Raw genomic sequence first — 19,047 nt, 5'->3', positions numbered from 1 at the left:
GATGCAAATGCTCCTCAGGGAATAACAAGAAGCAAGTACACATTCAGGTCAATATAATTAGACTCACTTTTGTAAGGAATTTTTTTTCCCCAAGTTACCACTGTAAAAAAATCAGGAAGTGATAAAATTCAACAGTCTCCCAAGAGGAAGGGCGTAAATATGCAGCTTTAACATCCCATCCTGAGTTTCCAGGAAAGCAAGGTGTGTCAGAGCTGCCAAAGGGAAAACCTATAGGCGAAAAATAAATGATGGATTATTAAGCATGGGGTTCAGATGTTTGCTTGTAGGCCAATGATGACCACAGAAGCAGTTTCCCCCTGGGAATTAGGTGGGGAGTTAAGAAAGGAGCAAATTGCATTCTGCATTATGCCAGCATCCTGGGCCCATGAAGAAGTGGCAAGGTGGAAAGATCTCAGCTAAAAACCTAGGTCTATTTTTGAAACACTTTCAGGCCATGAGTATGGCACACAGTAAATTGATTTGTTCGTATTTCTAATGCATGCATCTAAATGCAGAATACGGTGGTATCAAATCCATCTTCCATTTTAGGAATCCAAAAGCCCCATTTTAAAAAAGAAAAGAAGAAAAAAAAGAATGAGGGGCCAACTGATATATACAGATTTATGAGCACTTAAAAACATACCCATTAAACACCTAATTCCTAGACCAACTCCAAATTCTTATTCTGCTCACACATCTAACTCCAGGCAATATCCTACCTCCAAATACACATACAGAGATTTAAGAGTTTAAAATCAACACAGTGAAACAGAAATCTTGGGCTCCTGAATTCTGAGCCAGCAGAGGCTGCATGGGATCACTTCCACCTTAAACCTGCACACACAAAAAGCATGGCACTCCTATCAATCAGCAAACAAAAGACACCATTTCTGTCTCCTTTTACTCTCCTTTCTTTTTCATCTTCCAGACTCTCGTTTCTCTACAGGCTCATTTTTTCCTCCTCTCCTCTCAATCACATCCCCTCAGCTCCTTTCCCTCTTCATCTCCTCTGCTCTCTTTGCCCTTCTCACTTGACTAATTTCTGGGTTCCCTCACCATTTTCTAGCAAAGTTACCCTCGAAGCTCAAAGCATCACCATCTTCCCTGGCACCACCCTGCGTCCATCTCAGCTCACGACAAGAAGCCAAAAGCCTCTTCAAGCAAGCAAAGCCTGATCTCCAGCTTCCATATCAACATGCGTTAACAGGCATACGTAGAGATCACAGGATTTGCAACAGTGCCAGAGGAGATGGTGACTTCAGTGATCCTAAGGCATGGCAGCATCCATGCCTCCTTGCAAAGCTACTTGTCTCGTGTGTCCTCTTCTTTGGTTCCTGCTGCCCCTCTCAGGCATTACCTTTGGGAACTCAACTACTCTGAGCACTAGAGCAGAACAGGAGACCCTAATGGCACCAAATCACCTGAGGCTGGAAGGAAAGATGAATATATGACCTAGGCTGGGGTCCCAGGGACCCTACCAAGGGCTGCTAGTATGAGTAGGTGCAACATAAATTGCACCATGGCTGAAGAACTAGGCTTGGTTTTGTTTTTTTTTCTTTTCAGAGCACATTGTCTTCTGTCTGTGGCCATTCCAGTAAGTTAATTGTAGAGGCTTTCAGACGGAGCAGGACGGGGGGAAACAATACAGGCTGGAGAGAGCATTTTATGAGTCCAAAGGTCTCCATGTTCTCTGCCTGTGGCAAAGTCCAGCTCATCTGCAAAGGCACCATACATCTTTATTTTGAGACCAAAAGAACAGAGCTTCAATGCTTAAAATGCCCCTTTAGCCAGACAGAATCCAGCAGTCAAAACCAACATCACAGGACAATGACCACACAGCCTCAAACACATATAATGTCCCTTCTGCTTCTCAGCACACCAGAGAAACCCTAAAACAACCTCTCACCACAAGCCTAGCTACTTCTTCCCAAGTATGTAATTGTTCCTGCAGCAATCTTTCTATGTCCAATACTGCAACCTCATCACTCTGTTCTGTGCACAGTGCTTTCCTATTTAGCATTGATTTTGCTTCCATTTCCCATTAACTGCAGGTGAATCCATTTCTGTGCATATATCAGACTCTTAAATATGTTACGCCACATTTAAAAACCGCTCTAACACATCTTGAACATCTCTATTTTTATTGCTTAGTATTAATTACCATCCTGTTCTACCTGGATTCAGAAGAGCATATAGACAAGACTCAAACATGAGACAAATTATATTATGCAGCACCAAGATATGGACCTTCCAGACCTGACAGAGAATAACCGCAGTTACTCACAGGAGCAGATAAAATCAACCAAGTGTCTCGGTGCCTAGGTACAAACTTCTGAGCATCAAATGATGCACTGAACAGGCATCTCCTGTGCCACAGCTTCTGGACTCACTGGAACTGGACTCATCAAACAATCTGCTCTCACAGAGACAGCCCAGCCACTAAAAGACAAGAGACCTCTGCTCCCTTCTTGGTTTCACTAATGTCTCCACAGGGTCACCTTTGTGCTGCAGACTCTCAAAAGAGAGGGATTAAAACAAGCACAACTTCACTGACTTTCTTAGTAATAGATTTGCAAATACACTAATCAAAGCTCCAGATAAAACCTGGCGCTGCCACTGTTGTTCTTTAATGGTTCAAGAGGAAATCTTAAAGAGTACTGAGATAGCACAGGAGATCAAGTCTTGCTAAATGAAATTTTAAATTCATTTCCTTTTTAGAGCATGTACAAGGTACACCTTTCATCTGCCTATATGATAATCACCTTATGCTAGGGTAAGAAAACATTTCAAAACAACCTCATCAGCATTTAAGTTAAGTTGAAGTGCTCCAAAGGGCTGGTCCATTTGAAAAAGAAGGAAGTCTGAAGATGAAAAGCATCTTCGGAAAAGGGTGCACAGCTAAACCAGTTGTCAGCTTGCTTGCTAAGTAACTTCCATCTTACCCATCTAACATTACTATTTGAGCTAATAGGGTTGCCCTTTTTCACCTTGCCATTGAGTAGCCTACATTCCCAGCCTCAGCAGAAGGTTCCTCCTTTTTAAGTAGCATCCTCTGAATGTCCTGTCATCATTTCACATTAATACTCTCATCACAGCCAAGCAGCCCTACTCCTCAGTTAAAGCTAGGAAATTGTTCATCTAAACTTACAGCCAGGCTGGAGTTTGAGCAGGAAAAGGTCCCAGGATTTCAACTTCATCTTCATTTGTTTGACAACAGCTACAGTCGAAACACTTCTGACAACAATTTCTACAAGTCCACCGGCACAGCAAGAGATCCGAGATTCTAGCGAGCAGACCCTGAAGCCATTGGAAACCAAAGTACAAGATTACAACCCATCAATAGCTATTGGGAAATAACATTCAGCTGTATTTATGTTTGTGTTTCTGCAACAGAACATTAAGAACTATATTTATTCCATCTATATCAACAGACAAATGCTATGCAGTTACCAGCCCAACTTCACTGATGCCACAACAAGGCAGAAAAATAAGCATTCACCGCAGGTATTTTCCCTCTCATAGCAACGTATTATTATATAGGTTGGCAAGAGGGTGATTTACAAAACACTATGGCATAGCAATACGCTAGAGTGGAAACATGCTTATTCTTTCACGCACATCAACAAACTAATAGATTGGCAAATGTACAGCAGAAGGAATTTAAAGGAGAAGGTAAGTGAAAGCTCCAATTTAATCCAATAAGGGTCTATTTAATTAACACAGCAATGTGAACACATTCCATCCCTGTAGATCCATCAGTACGTAGTATTTGCATGATCCATACACATACAGCATTACAGCCCAACAAGCTTGCCACTAAAACGGATTAGCAAAGGCACTCTGTCCACATGCCTTCCTCTGCTATTATGATTAATTTCATGAAGAACCTTCAATGATTTTTTGTAAAGAAGCTACTTGACCCAGAAAAGTATTTTATTCCTTAGGTTTCCATGGTGGTACTGACAGCATCATCTGTAGCAGTGCTCCCTGACAACATTACAACCACAGGGTGCACCCCATTGGAGGGCAGCAGGCTGCTGCCCCACTTCCATGCCATCCCTACAGCCTTCCCTCCACTTCACAGCTCTGCTTGCTTCAAGAGGATCAGAAAGCCAAGCTTCAGCCCATCTCCCACCCACACCAGCTCCAACTTCTGCAGGTCATAAGAAGGCTTGCTTAGCCAGCACAAGGGCCCTGCTAATAAAGGGCATCACACTGTAGTAATGCGGGTAGACGCGCAGCTGCAAGAGCACAGCATGTGCACATACAGGGTTAAATCACTTTATGATGGTATGTGACCTTGAAATGTTCCTATGAAGCTGAAGAAATAAAGCATGTGAGATCTTCTCTATAGATATCCCACCAAAAATACTTGAGACATTGCAGTATTCATGAGTGTGCAGACACAGGGGCACTATCACTCCACACAAAGGGGATTCCTCTGAGAAACACAGATCTGTAGAGAAGACTACACAGGAACATTTCTTTTTGCTCCAGTAAAACACACATTTTTTCCATAAACAAAATCTGAACACTGGGGGAGAAGGGGAAAAAAAAAAACTAAAAATTACTAGCCCAAAATGCAGTACATCACTTATATCTAGGACATCAGTAAAGAGTCAGAAAAGACAAGACAATCCCCTCAGGATGGAGCAAGGAGACAGAGCGGAGAGTGAATCATCAGATTAACTCACCTCATTTATTGGTTCCAACTGTCCTTTTAGACATCGAGGATGAAGCAAAGGGGAACAAAATTAAAAAGACAAAAGCAGGTTAGCAATGTTCAAATAACTTTAAATTTTCTGCCATGACCTGGCCTGGCCTGTGATAAGCCTGAATTTCAGACAGCACCTTGTAGATGTTAGAGGAAGGAGAGGTCTCCTCACCAGCCATCAGCTTCTGTTTCCAGTCCTTCCCCACCAAGCTCCCTCTGTTCCTCCTTCCCCAGGAGTGAAATTCCCAAACCCATCGTAGAGCAATGAAAATCCTCCTCACTGCCCCTTACGATCAGGGTATCACATGCAACCACTTACTTTCCTCTTTAACATCCTGTCTCTAGCTGCAGCAACTACTTGCTGCTGACAGCAAATGATACCCAAATTTTTCCAGTTAGATGCCACAGTGGAAAAAAAAGCTTTCCTCCTGATTCAGCCCACATAAACATAGTTTCGATGCCAACTCATTAAAAGCAACGTTTCTAGGAAGGAGTAGAGATGCAGCATACTCCCCATTAAGTACACAGCACTTGAGGTAGCTGAGCATCTTCAGTCTCATCCTCAGATGTGACTTGAAGAATACAAAAAATAGAAGTGCTTAAAACTTGAGCCACCAACTCCAGTTTGCATTCACTTCCATCAAACCATGGAGAAAATATACAGCAAAGGAAGAAATCATTGCAAGGCAGTGTTTTATTCACAAAACCACCCTTAGAATATTATACTTGACCCACTTCATTTACAACTGGAGACTCAGAAGCATTTCAGGTGCCTCCTGAGACATCTTTCCTATCACGCTCCCTTGATAATGTCTAAAGAGTTTCCCAACTGTCCTGGCTGTGTTTCTATAGGCGAAATCCTTAAAAAAAAAACCAAATCAAACCAAGACAAAACCACAAAACAAAAGACTACACACTCTATTCTTCCATGTGTAGATACTGGCTTCTAGCTTTATGCTCGTGACAAGGACAAGAGCAGCCTTTTATAAAGCAACCAGGTCACAAAAGGTGTCTTTATTGCCAAGAACTCTCCCATGGGCCACGTTTTGGTGCAAGCTCCCCCTTTAAAATTCCTGGAAGCCAGTGCTTGGTGAAAAGGCCACCACTTGTTAGAAATATGAAGAGGCTGCAGTGCTGTATGACAAGACAGTGATTACCAGCCAGCCATGGACCAACTGTTTAAGAAAACTCTAAATGGTTTAAAGGGCTTTATCATTCCTCATTAATGCTAAGTTGCAGCCAAGGCTACAGTGGTTTAGCAAAGCTGCAACAAGAATATTTAAATCACTCTGAAACGAAGAGGCTGGATCCGTGCCACATGATGGAATGCCATACCGTAGCACGTGCTGTGGGAAGGAAGTGGCATTTCAGAGTGGCCCATGGGGACACACGGTGTCAAACAGCCCTCCTGTTCCCAATCAGCCAGTAGTGATGTGAAGCCATGCCTGTGTGCTACCAGCCCCAAGAGCACAGTGGTCCTGTGGGCACCATGACAGAGTGAATCCACAACCACCCACAGATCTCCACCAGGAAATGGACAGCAGAAAGAGGAACTAAGTATTATAGTGCAGAAGAGGTAAACAAGTAACCAGCAACTTCAATGCAGGGGTCAATGAAAGGAACACAAACACAACCACCTATGTTCATCCACCTCGCTCATGTCATGCCAGGCAGGAGGGTCGGGGCTTGGAACAGGCAGAGGTTTAGGGAAGGATGCAAGCAGGTGCAGCAGGATCTCAGGGCACAAAATCACTGTGATGTGCTCAGCACCCCCAGAAGAAGGGCTCAGCCCTTGGGGTCAGGGAGGCACCATCATGCCCTGCCCTATCTTCCCAAACCGGCCAAGCACAAAACAACCCGGCTGGGAACATGAGAGAAGCCTCATTGAAGGCCAGTCATGAGTGCCCTGGATGCATCCCCTCACCCAGCTCTGGGTGCAAGGCAGGACTTCATCTCCACACCTTGATGCAGAGCCCTATTCCCCAGCCTGCCCGGCCCATGAGGGGTCCCCCTGCTCTGAGCCAGCACAGCTGCCATCACAACCGGGGCAACAGACCAGTTACAACAGCCCACTGTGGCCATGTCCCTGCTGGGGGATGGCGCAGCAGGGTGGGGTCCCCGCTGTGACACCCCCAGGGAAGGCTCACAAGCCCCACCACAGCAGACACCACAGCCTAGGAAGCGTGTCCCACCCCACCCCAACGTGATTAACGCCACAGTGCGGGGATAATGGGGTGTCCCCGCTGCCCTCCTCCCACCCGGACACTCCCGCCTCGCACAGCGGGCCCCGACGGCAGCGCTGCCGTGGAGCCCTCCCGGCCCCACTCGAGATCCCCGCCGAGCCGAGGGTCCCGGTGCCCCGCACACACCAGTGGCGGCTCAGTCCCGGTGGGAGGCGGTCGCGGGGACACAGCGGGGTGGCTGGAGGTGGATGCGGCCCCGCGGGATGGCGGGTCACGGGTGGCGGCGATAGCGGGTGTCTCTACCAGCGCCCGCACTGCCAATACTCCGCTCGGGTTTATCTGAAAACGGGGCGGCAGCCTCGGGAGCTACAGATGGGCGCAGGCAGCTGGGAACTGCAGAGCCGAGGCGGGGGGGAAACCGCTCGGGGTTTAAACCAGCCCAAAATTCAGTTCAGCCTCACACTGCCGGGGGTCCCGTCCGGCAGCCAAAGGCTGGGGCCCCTCGACACTTCGGGCTTGGGGAGACGGTTTACCCCCAGCGCAGCTCGGTCTGCCCGCGGGGTTTCGCATCCTCCTCCCTCCGGCAAGTCCTAGTGCGGGCTCGGGCCGGGCTCGCCCGCACCCGGGGCCACCCCGCTCCCCCCGGCAGACAAGGGCGAGGGCCGACCGCTGCTCCCCGTCGCCCTCGGGAACCCGCTCCCACCCTGCTCCTGCCCCGGCCCCGCCTGCCCCTCTCGCCGGGGGCTGCCGCCGCCGGGAACTCCTCCCCAGAAGTTAACCCGAAGTTGCGCACCAGCCCCGGGCCAGGAGAACGGGGAGGGAGGGGGCCGCCAAGGCACCGAGACCCATCCCGCGGACGGAGCAGGGGTCCCCCTGCACACGCCCCAGACGTGACACTCATCCCTCCTTAGGACGCGGATCCTCCGCCGCTCCGCACCCACCTGGATGTACGCCATCTTCCGCGGGGCGCTCCGCGGGGTGCGCACGGCGCCTCCCGCCCCACCCGCCCGCGCCGCAGTACGCCCCGCGGTGCGGCACCGCCCCGGGCGGGGTGTGGGGGGGTGTGTGTGTGTGTGTGTGAGAGAGAGAAAGAGCGGCTCCGCGGCCGCGCAGGCACCGCGGGGGTCCCGAAGCCCCCCGCGGCCGGTCGGGTCTGTGAAGGCGCTGCCGGGCTGGCGCTCCGAGGGGCCGGCGAGCGGGCAGGCTGCCGCCCGGCCCGCCCCTGCCCGCGGAGCCTCCGCGGGGCTGCAACAGGTCCGCTGCAGCGCGGGCGAACACTGACCTCCAGAGGGCCCGGCGAGGAAATTCAGGGCTGGAAACCCCTCCTGGCCCCCGGGGGACGCGGGAGGTGCCGAGGGAAGCGGAGGCTCGTACGTGTGGAGCGGTGGCCTTGTCTGATAGAGCAATTTCTATAGCGGTGTTTTCCTCTAAAGAGTTTGTCTGTGAGAAGATGCTATGAACGCACCTGAGCTTCACAAGGATGGAGTCGTTTTATGAGGTTGAATGAACAAAGTTAAAACATGTTTATACTGGTGTTCTCCCAAGCAAAGATGAGGAGCTGGAGCGAGGAGTGAGCTTGTAGCCCACAGACCACGCTGAGCATTACATTGCTTGGGTTGGTCCCAGGGGAAGGGAGGGTGGGAGGGGATGTGGTCCAGCAGTGGGTAAATCCCACCACGTGGGTGACTGGGCATGGAGAACTCACGTGGGAGGAAAGCACTCTTTTGAGGTCAAACTCCAGAAAAGGGAAAACACAGGAAAGGTGGAGATTTAGGGCTGCTCCCCTCGAGTACCACATCGGTACCATGCAAATTAGAGGCTTCCCAACGTGCTGCTGGGAGCAAAGGCTTTTGCCATCAGCTTCGGAGGAAACCCAGGCTACGCTGCTGGCATCTTCCTGGCATGTGGATTAACGCTAAACCCTGGATAGAGGCTAAAAGGCAGCAGCTTGCAGCTCAGCCCAACTGGATGGTCAGCAGTTGCATGCTACAGGCACATCCCCGACTCACACCAACCCTTATACCTCAGTGTGCTGTGGTAAATGGTAAAAGCATCTGCTCTGGAGAAGTGGCCATGCACAGCTTCGGAGGTTGGCGCGCCTAAAACCATGGATCCCTACTGCTCCTAGTGGCAAGGAGGAAGATTCTGGGACAGGACAGCTTTGGAAAGCTTTTGCATTACTGATGTCATTTAATGGCCCATTTAAATTCTCATTGAATTCAGTAAAGAACTCCCGTTGACTTCCGTGGGAAGGGCCATACTCTGAACTGAATAAATAAATTCTCTTTTTCCCCAGGGAGAGCAGCTACTGCTTTAGAAGAATAATGACCACAGTGGAGATAAGCAAGGAAAAAACCCAAGCCTGTAGTTGTTTCAGACAGTTTTGAGGATATAATTAAACTGTGGTACAAGTTGTTTGTCAATTTTTGCTTTGCAATTCTTCCTAATTCCCCTTCTTTCCAAGTGCCAGTGTTTAAAATGCCAGCCTTTACTTTGAATATCGTTGCTCTTTTAATCTTGACTCACCACCGCCTTGATGCAGTTTGCAATAAGCGAACACATTTTGGAGGCTTTTTTCCCCCTGATTGCAATGTAGCAGAGAGAGGCTTAAACTTTTCAGACAGATTTTTTGACTCCTTGAAGGCAGAATGCTGTGAGTCACAAAGCCGATGGCGTGCCTCACTGTATAAACATTATGTGCATGTTTGTACTTACTCCTTTAAAGCATTTAAGACAGAGAAAGATCAAATGATGCATCAATTGCCACTGCCTTTTTGTTTTTTGATGACATCTATAAGCATTGTGAACCCAAAAAGAAGAGTAAAACAAGTTAGATGGGGGGGGTCACTAATACATAGAAAAATGCCCTTTTTTTTCCCCATATGCTTTAGTAGCTGACTGTAACACAGAGCCATAAGATAGATGTGCTTCCCTTGCACACTCATACATATACATGCATTTAAGTGCCTTTTTCACTGCTGCATGAAGGCTTTTGGATCCCATTCTCCCAGCACATCTATTCACTAAGCAAACACAGCTCTAACCCAAAGAATATGATAGATTCAAAACAGCAGACAGGTGGTTATTGTAAAATCTAATTTCAAATCTGCATATGGCTGATGCTCTGATTAAGCTCTGCTTCTAGAGCACTCAGAATAAACAAACCCATTTGACATGATGACAACATAACCTTTGGATGTCCTTTGCTGTGCACACTCTGTGTCCGATAAGATACATTCCATACTTCCCATATGTAATGGCTGCAATGCAGATGGCGAGGCTTGCAAATGCAGAATTTCTACACAGAAAACAAGGAAATTAACACTGCTTTTGCAAAACGTGATTTTATGATAGATTTCTATTCCTGCTGGTATTAATACACATTGGGAATAACATTAGCTACAACCAGAGCATGCGCTTGAATCATTACAACCAGCCCAGCAAGGAGCAAAATCTACCTCCAGCACAGCAAATCAGTTCAGCAGCTCCTCAGACAAACCAGAACAAGGGCTGCTGGTATTCAAGATGCTATGTCTGCATGTGTCTTCCAAACCCTAGTCAAAGTCTTACAGCTGCTTCATGCCTTAAGGGAGAAGAGCATCATTCAAAAAAAAGTGGAGAAAGAAAGGAAAGAAAGCTGATGAAAGGATTTTCATTTGAATCTTCCTAAAGCAACTGACAGGGCTTTCTGCTGCAAGGGGGAAAATGGGGAGAAAAGTGGCAGGGCAAGATGAGATGAGATGTCTTACTCTGCTGTCCATATGCCAAATCCTTATCATCACTTGAGCCTGCTGGAATAGCCGGCTACCGCTCTGACTAAAAATAAGTTTCTTATCTCCAGATGTTTTTCTAAATGGCAAACTATTGTAGCTGGTGCTTCCCCATTGCTGTTGGCAGCCCATAAAGGTCCAGCTTCAATCATCACTATAAGATGAGCTTTGCTCCCCCACAGCATCATCCCTCCAACAAAGTTATCTTCAATTCACTCTTCCAGTCATATCTATCAACATGTTTGTCTCCTTGAGAGTTTCATGGAAACACAGTTTCCCTCTGTGGTTTTCAGGTCTTTTTCTGCCTTGGATTTTTACCCTGAAGAGGCAAGTCCATGAGGCTTTATTCAAGAAGCTCTGGGCAAGTGGGATCAGGACCTGCACCCAGAAGTGAAGGGCTGGAGAGCACTGGCACAGAGATCCTGAACAGTGGAGTTAGGAAACTGAGCAAATACCCCTAGCTGGGAGTGTGAGCCAGGCTCTGAGCTGCAGATCTATCTCAGCTGTCAAAGCAGAACTTGGCAAACTCTATTCACCTGCCTTTACCCCCTGCTGCATCCCAGGAGAGACCTGACACGCAGTGTGGGTAAGGGGGATGGTTTGCTATGGGGTAGGACAGCTCTGTCTCGCTGGCTCCTCATATTGCAGGCTTTTGGCAGCAAGGATTAGCTTTGACTTTGCCATAGGAACTTGTATTTATTCAAGCTCAAGGACTGACTCAGTGTCAGGGTCTCTGTGTTTGTTATGAGTGCAGAAAACACCTGAAGTGACCTGAGCTGAATTCCACCCCCCCACTGGTGGCCAAGGCACAAGCTAAACCCCGCTGGCTGCTGCCCCAGCCCATGTGTTGATTGATCCCTTTGATCTCTTCTCCCAAATTCCCATGTAGCAGCATGCCCAGATAGCTTTGTTTGAAGTAGGGAAAGGTTATCCCCTTCTCCCACATGTGCTCCAGAGGTCAGCAAGAAGCCTCAGCTGCAGTGGCTCTGCCCAAGCTCTAGCCCCCTGAGGCATGCGAGTGTCATAGCAGCAGGTCTCCTGCCAGCGATGATGCAGTTTCCAGCAGGAACTGGGCTGACATCAGTGTGACAGAAACAGATTCCAGCTACTGACAAACGGGGAAGGTGCTACAACCCATTTCCAAGACTCATCCAGCCTTTGGTCTCAACTGTCTCTAATTAGCCCATCAACACGGACATCTGTGAATGTGCCTGAGCTGAAGCCAAGATACAATTTCCCGGGCTCCTGCATTTTCAGTAGCCAACTGTCTTTAAGTATCATTGCATTCCCCTCCTCCTTCTCTGCAGTTTTCCTAAGCTCGTATCCCTGTCTGGTTTGGCATTACCTACCACAGGATATCCCTCTCATCACATCTCCCATCCCCGACTCATGCTGTAGCCGGGAGGAAGCCGCTGGCGCTGTGCCCTGGAAAGCACTCCTCTGCTCCACTTCAGAAACAGCCTCTGCTGATGCTGCATCTTCTGCAGCACATCTGGGTTATTAACTGGCCACCTGGCAGCTCCCTAATTGGCAATATCAGTAAAAGCATATTTTTCTCTTTTCTGAAGTCTCCAGATAAAGTGGTTAAATTTGATCTAAAATCCTCAGGTCCTCAGTGCCTCACATAATTCATAATGGCCTTGCTTATGCCATAAAGATTACTGCTTGCACTCGCACGCTTTCTGTTTTGTCTTTACCATGCATCCTGGCAGGGAACTGAATGACACAGCACAATCTACTAGAGCTATTTCCATAGTAAACAGAGATAAAAAACACAGCCAAAGGTCACGCAGCCTCTGAGGAAGCAGGCACCGCATACTACTGTAACAAGCACCCAAATCCAAGCTCCCGCTCTAAACAAACCTGTCCCAGGGGGAGCTGTCACTGCCTGGTTCAGTCGTGCTCCCTTCCAGCATGCTGACCGCGTCTCAGCACTAGTTATAGAACCATGGAATCAACTAGGTTGGAAAAGAGCTTTAAGATCATCAAGTCCAACCTTAACCCCACGACTGTAAAGTCCACCACTAAACCATGTTACTCTAAAGGCCTCATCTAGATGGTTTTTGAACAGTTGCAGGGAATGGTGACTCCACCACTGCCCTGGGCAGCCCGTTCCAAGGCCTCACCACCCTTGCAGTGAAGAAATTTTTCCTAATACCCAATCTAAACCTCCCCTGATGCAGATTGAGGCCGTTACCTCTTCTCCTATCACATCCTGTAATGGCAGAGCCCTCAGTGGCTTCACACGGTCACTGCATGCGAGCCAAGTGTCATCAGCTGATGGTGTTGAAGGGAAACGGTGACTGCCAGGTCCTGTGTGTAAATATGAGTTTGAGGTCATGTTCTTCCAACGACCTGATTTTGCAATAAAGACAGGACCTCTGTGGCCTGTGACTTGCTCACTCACAGGTCCCCCCCAACTCGGTGCAGTGGGAGAGTTCCCTGGAGAAGGGACAGCGCTGCCAGGACTCCTCTGCTTTGGAACTCACTCCTTGCATTGAGGCCAAAAAAGCTTGGATATGGTACACTTTGGGTCATGCTAAAAAGCCCAGAGTATTTTCAGACTTCCGAGGAGAGAACATTATATTTATAGAGAAGTTCAGCTTTTCAGTTGCTTTTGTAATTCATTTTGTTTATGACTGGTTTATTCAAGCTGTAGTGCTGAGGAGTTAAGCTGCTAGATTTCTTTTCCAGGCTTGCATTTCTAACTGTTTGCAGACATAGGACAGAGCTATTTTTGTAATATAAATCATTATGGAGAGAATATCTCACAGGCCCCACTGAAGCAAATTCCTAAGGAAGTGAGCTCTATTTTTAAAGAAAATTTCTACTTGGTATTTGTTTTAATTTAATGACTGAGAAACATCAGCCTTTCTGCAGCAGAGAAGTATCCCCATTTCTCAGGAAGACAAACCCAGCAGAATGAGAGCCATTCCTACCAAGAGGAGTCGGATGGAAGCTGCAGACATGGGTTCCCCAGCCCTGGGTATGCAGCGTGACCCTGGCAAGTGGGGGCTGAGCCAACGGGGGACCCAGGTCTCCAAAGTGACACAACTTCAGAGATAAAGATACTCAACATACTTCCAGTGTCCACCTTAGAAAAGTGAGAGGGTATTTCCTATGAAGGTCAGAATGTGGGATTTTAAAGAACCAGGCAAACTCAGTCTCCCATCCAAGGTCATCTCTCTGAGACTTGAGGGTAAGATTGCAAGATAAATGCTGAGCGGTTTGGTTGAGTTACAAACTCACAGATGACTTTCTTAGAACACTCTGATCCCTGGAAGCTGTTTGAGTAACTGTGCTATAACTCTTCCCATTTGATTCACACTAACTTAAGAAGTCACAGTTTAAAATATTCATTTCCTCTTCATATGAACATTAAAAACTCTATCAAACCTAGAAAGAGGCCAGGGAGGAAGTGGCTTTTACAGTTTTCTCCTTTCCAGCAGTGACCTAAAGACATGAGTTAACACAGAAACAGATGTGGTCAAGCACACTTCAACTAAACCAGCAAAGCTTTATAGCTGAGCCCTGGGGCTGTGCAGCTGTAAAATGTAGCAAAAGTTATCACAAAAACATTTAAATATGGCTGGTAAGAGAAACGTTTTTAATTTATAAATCAAATGACCAAACCAGAGAAATAGAGATCGCTTAAAGCTTTTGGAGAAAAATGCCAACATCAACAGCAATCGGACCTGCTTCTGAGCTGCAAAGGAACAGCTATGGGAATAAGTTTAGGACCGTTCAGCTGCAAAGACCAAACCATCATTTACAAAACAAAAAAAATGCCCACGTCAGCTTCAGAATTCAACAGGTTCAAAAGGGCAGGGCTATTTTTATTACAAAAGGCTTCATTTCCAGTCATTCCCTCACAGCAGCAGAGACCACTACATCTGGTTTTCCCATCTCACTAAACAGATGTGCAAAATACTGTATCACATAGTAGAGCTAAATCGGTGAGCTAAGGGGGTGATTTGCATTCTAAAAGACTGCAGTGCTGTAGCTGAGAAATAAATGGAATTACTGAATCTTTCTACCTTGTAGGGACCTTGGTTTTACCCATCTATTTCTGTTGTTTGATTCTTTTTCCCTCCTGCCCATTCTTATGCATTCACCCTGTGGTGTTTTCACTAGGACGCAGCTCTGCTGAAGAGGGAGGCTACAAATCCAGCTAAATGTAATCAATATAAATGAACCAAGTCCTTTCTGAATTAAAATTTCCTTCTCATGAAGAATCTCTTCTCTGGACATTAATGGAAACCAAAATCTCTGCACACAGCAACCAACAGTGTGCTCTCTGCATTCAGATTCAGAGCCACACTTTGAAAACAAACCTGTCTTCATCACAGATTGAACCAATCTTATATGTAAAAGTCTGCTCAAATCCAGGCGGTAGAAGTCCTCCTTGCCACCGGGTGCTCCCCTGGGTGTCTGACCAATGAAACTTGCAGGTTAGACAGTAACACGCTTGGTCCCAGGTTTGCTCCCTGTATTACACGGACAGCAGCACGTTATGTTCCTCCCTCACATTATGCCCAGTAACTTGTAGCTGATCAGGCAATGCTATCAGGGAAGATGTCTCTGCTCCTGAGCAATGTCCTGGTGTATGTCCAGCCCTATCTGCTGCCTCATCCCACTGTGCCAATGGCTCAACCCACATCACCTGCCATCACGGGTGACAAACTGCATGCCCACTGACCTCAGAAGAGCAGTTTATGAGTCAAGGACTACATTAGCCCTTTCCCAAGGGAGGAAGCTCACTTCTCCTCCTCCCTGCAGCATCCCTTTTACGGCATTGAACTGGGGACCTCGTTAGCAACACAAATAATTTTCCAAGTAGAAAAGGGAAAAAAGGAGATCTGATCTCATCCTGGCTTCCTCCTCCACTGAAAGAGATGGAGCGGCTGTGGCCAGCACATGATCGCCATCTTGTCCCCATTCCATTGGGATGCCATTGAAAGGTTACGAAAATACTACACAGGAGGGAGAAAGGAGTTATCCATCTGCTCCCTCCGCTGCACGGGCCTGCTCCTCTGCAAGCCTGGACCCATCACAGAGGGGAAAATCTGCTGAAAACAAGCCCTAGTTGTTCTTGAGGGGCAAAGATGTGCCAGAGCAGCCAGGATAGTGTATCCCGGTACGTGCAGGCTCCCGAGTTCAATCAGAGCAGCACATTATCCACCCAAAATTACCCTTCTGCTCTGCAACACACAAGTTTCCAGGGCAGCTGTGTTTGCTCATCTCTGAGGTTTTGTTCAAATAAAATACCTGTGCACTTCACATGCAGCTACTCCAATGGCAGTCGAGCAAATACTCAAACTGTTGCGCTGCCAAAGCCCTTTGATAGAAGAGTCTCATTATGAAGGTCTTTATCAGCCAAAGAGATTAATTTCACCACCAAAACAGCCCTTTTTCAGATAGCAGGCACTGTACCCCTCCAGCTTCCAGAGATGGGTGAACAGCGCTTTCACCAGCCAGCATTTCTGAAGGCAGAAAGCAGTGCCCACATCTTCTTCCATAAAAGCTACAAGCCTGGAAAGCTTTGGCTGAAGGAGTTCATGCAAATCCCAGGGTCAGCCCTCAGAAAAGCTGTCATGTTTTCCACTGAGGGCTGACTCTTCTGCTGACCACCCAGTTAGTTGCCATCTTCCCCAAGATGATGCACCTAGCCCTCCTTGCAGCCCAGCTGCTGTGCTCCCTACTTTTCCCTTTCTCCCACCGTCTCCTCTCCACCTTACCTACATGGATGTTTCTGTCATCTCTCCAAGTTTGATACTAATTTAATCCTACAGCATCTCATTATAATTAGTTCTTAATTGCCACTTAACACAGGGATCACTTTGGAAGACCATAATCATTCTTCCTTGAGGAATAATTTGAAAGTTAAAAGCTCGTTATGTGCCCCTGTACACTTTTTGGGTAATGAGAATGATTTCAAGAGGCAAATTTAAACACCGCTGCTCTCACAAGCTCTGCACACAAGATTTATACAGTTTTTTGGAACACCAGTAGCATTTCCAAGGGTTAAACCACAGAAGTCAGTGTCTACTAACAGCCTCCCTCCCTCTGGTATCCACTGTGTCTTTATACTGAAAATGGGAACATTTTAAGGAGCACCTGTAAAATGTGAGGGATAAATGTCATGGTGAAGCTGTGTTGCCACTGCTCTGCTGGAATTGATGCCCTCAGCCAAGTGCAGGACATCAGGAAGTCTACAGGGCAGACTCACGGAGAAAAGAGATAAGCAGACTGATAGAAGAAAGTCATCCTTAGGCATATACAAAGCTTTGGCCAAGACTTGCTTCATTCCTGAACAAGTTGGACTCCTGCGAGATTTGAAAACAAGCAGTTTGCCAAATTCTTACCAAGATGTCCCGTGTTCTCACAGCAGAAATTACAGCTGAGTGCCAGTCCACTTGATTTAGTCACCTACCTGCCAGGGCAGCAATGTGGAGATAGAGGACTAAATGCTTTCCTGCTGGGTAATGCCTCATATGCACCATGCCTCTTAAACCAGCCATCCTGGCAGCTCTCTGGAAAACACCACACTGAAATAAAGAGGGAGAAATTGATTTATTGGTTTGTTGGAGTCTACTGATGCTGTTCTCCTCCCCAGCCCCTTTTTTCATGTTCAGGAGATGCCATTAGTTTTGGTAGGGTCTGAACGGCTGCTGAGCTCAAGCAGCTCCAGGAAAACTCTTAGAGACTCTGTACAGAAGTACAGTTTTGGAGACGTGCCCGTGATTCACAATCCTTATGACTAGCAAGTTTCTCCCTTTTGAAACACACTGAAACAAGCCTCCAAGGGTGTGTGACAAAATGAGATGCTCAGAAGACGCACTAATACCCCCATACAGCCACCTCTTTGGCAGCAGCCCCTCCACCAGCAGACAGACCTGGAGCTGAGAACTGCACCAAACACCAGCTTGAGGAAGACCCTGAACAACACCTCCCTGCAGAAGCCAAGCCTGCACTACACGTTTAAAACGAAGTAAAGGTCTGTAACACGCCTGTTAATTCACTGATGTTTGTATGCCTAAACATGGTCCTAGAACTTCCAAGCAGCAACAAGAACATATTCCTAAATGCACTGCACAGCACAGAGAAGTCTCCTGCAACAGAAATAGAGGAATGACTCATTTCCTCTGTAGCTGCTGCTCCAATGCTTCACTTGCACAGGCAGCAGAGCAGCTCCCAGCCGGAACTGGGAAGCTGCAGTTTCCAGCATAGAATCACAGAATAGTTAGGGCTGGAAAGGATCTTAAGATCATCCAGTTCCAACCCCCCTGTCATGGGCAGGGACACCTCACACTAAAGCATGTCATCCAAGGCTCTGTCCAACCTGGCCTTGAACACCTGAATTTCAACTATGACTTGTCCTTAAAACCAGTGATCCCAGGTTGTCATTTGGGATAGCACAGGAGGCAGACTGGTGAACCATTCCCCAACACTCCCTCCCTCAGTGGGAGTATTTCAACATTTTAATTTTGCACAGAATAAAGCACTGGAAGAGCTGCCCTCCCCCTTGCCCCCCACCTGAAAGCATGGCTAGTAAGCACACTGATTTGCCAGCGAACTCAACTCTAAGTTTCTCTTCTCCCCTACTTGAAACTGGAAAGGCACAGACTGAAACAGCAGTGGAGAAGTGGGCTATCTTGTTAGATTCTGCTACCATTCTTCCTCTGTTTCTACAGCTAGCAGGTTTCTCTCTGTAGTGAGACTTCAAAGAACCTCTTCCATTTTCTCCACTGGGAGTCCATCATAACAGTAATTTTTCTTCTTTAATTTGATAGCTAGTAACCCTCACAGCATAATCCCCATCACTCCTGTCTTCTTGATTCCTTACCTCCCCACTTCTCTCCCCTCCCACCCAGATTATTGTATGGACTCTTGGCAGGCATAGAAGCCAATAGAGGATCACAAGTATCATGAAAACACTAGCAAACCCTTATTATATGCTGTCTAGCCCAGAGAACTGAGTATTCTCCATGCAGCTTTGGTCCTAGTTTTAGGGAAAGGGGGAAATTCCCAGGGGTAGGGGTCTCAAGAAATGCATACTATAACTTGAGTATACAGAAATTTTCTGAGTCTCTGCATCAGCATTGTTATTCTTTCAGAGGAAAAAAATAAGGCTTCCTTAACACAGAAGACTGGTACATGATGACACTTGATGCGTACACATTTGTAACCTTTAAGAGTTTTGCCTGTAAGTTTTTGCCTCGGTATTTGAGTCCTACCAGACTGTGGCACAGACACACAACATACGTTATCTATAGCTGTGTTGCTGATCAAGTACTACAGTGCTTTGAATCTCTTATAAAGCAGTTGCACATATGGCAATTCTTGGTTACGTATTTAAAACAGGACGTTGCAGGCACAC

General features: G+C 47.2%; 1 protein-coding gene across 5 annotated transcripts in view; it reads right to left on the bottom strand.

The window, feature by feature from the left end:
* SYT17 (synaptotagmin 17) overlaps positions 1-7,963 on the bottom strand; it is a 39,402-nt gene extending 31,439 nt beyond the window's left edge. Inside the window, exons 1-3 of one of the 5 annotated variants that reach the window (XM_062634895.1) lie at positions 7,839-7,963; positions 4,695-4,712; positions 3,149-3,297 (exon numbers count right to left, since the gene is read on the bottom strand). In XM_062634895.1, coding sequence (XP_062490879.1) covers positions 3,149-3,297; positions 4,695-4,712; positions 7,839-7,853 — 182 coding nt within the window. In that variant the 5' untranslated portion in view covers positions 7,854-7,963. Of the gene's footprint in view, positions 1-3,148; positions 3,298-4,694; positions 4,715-4,851; positions 5,224-7,838 lie in introns of those variants that run through there. The other 4 variants (XM_062634886.1, XM_062634905.1, XM_062634924.1 and 1 more) reach the window with 4 other exon arrangements.
* Positions 7,964-19,047: the final 11,084 nt, after the last annotated feature.

The sequence above is a fragment of the Pezoporus occidentalis genome, unplaced genomic scaffold (assembly GCF_034315485.1).
Source record: "Pezoporus occidentalis ecotype Australia unplaced genomic scaffold, CSIRO_AGI_Poc_V1 ctg113, whole genome shotgun sequence".
Lineage (NCBI taxonomy): Eukaryota > Metazoa > Chordata > Aves > Psittaciformes > Psittacidae > Pezoporus > Pezoporus occidentalis.
This window is presented reverse-complemented; position numbering and strand designations above follow the sequence as displayed.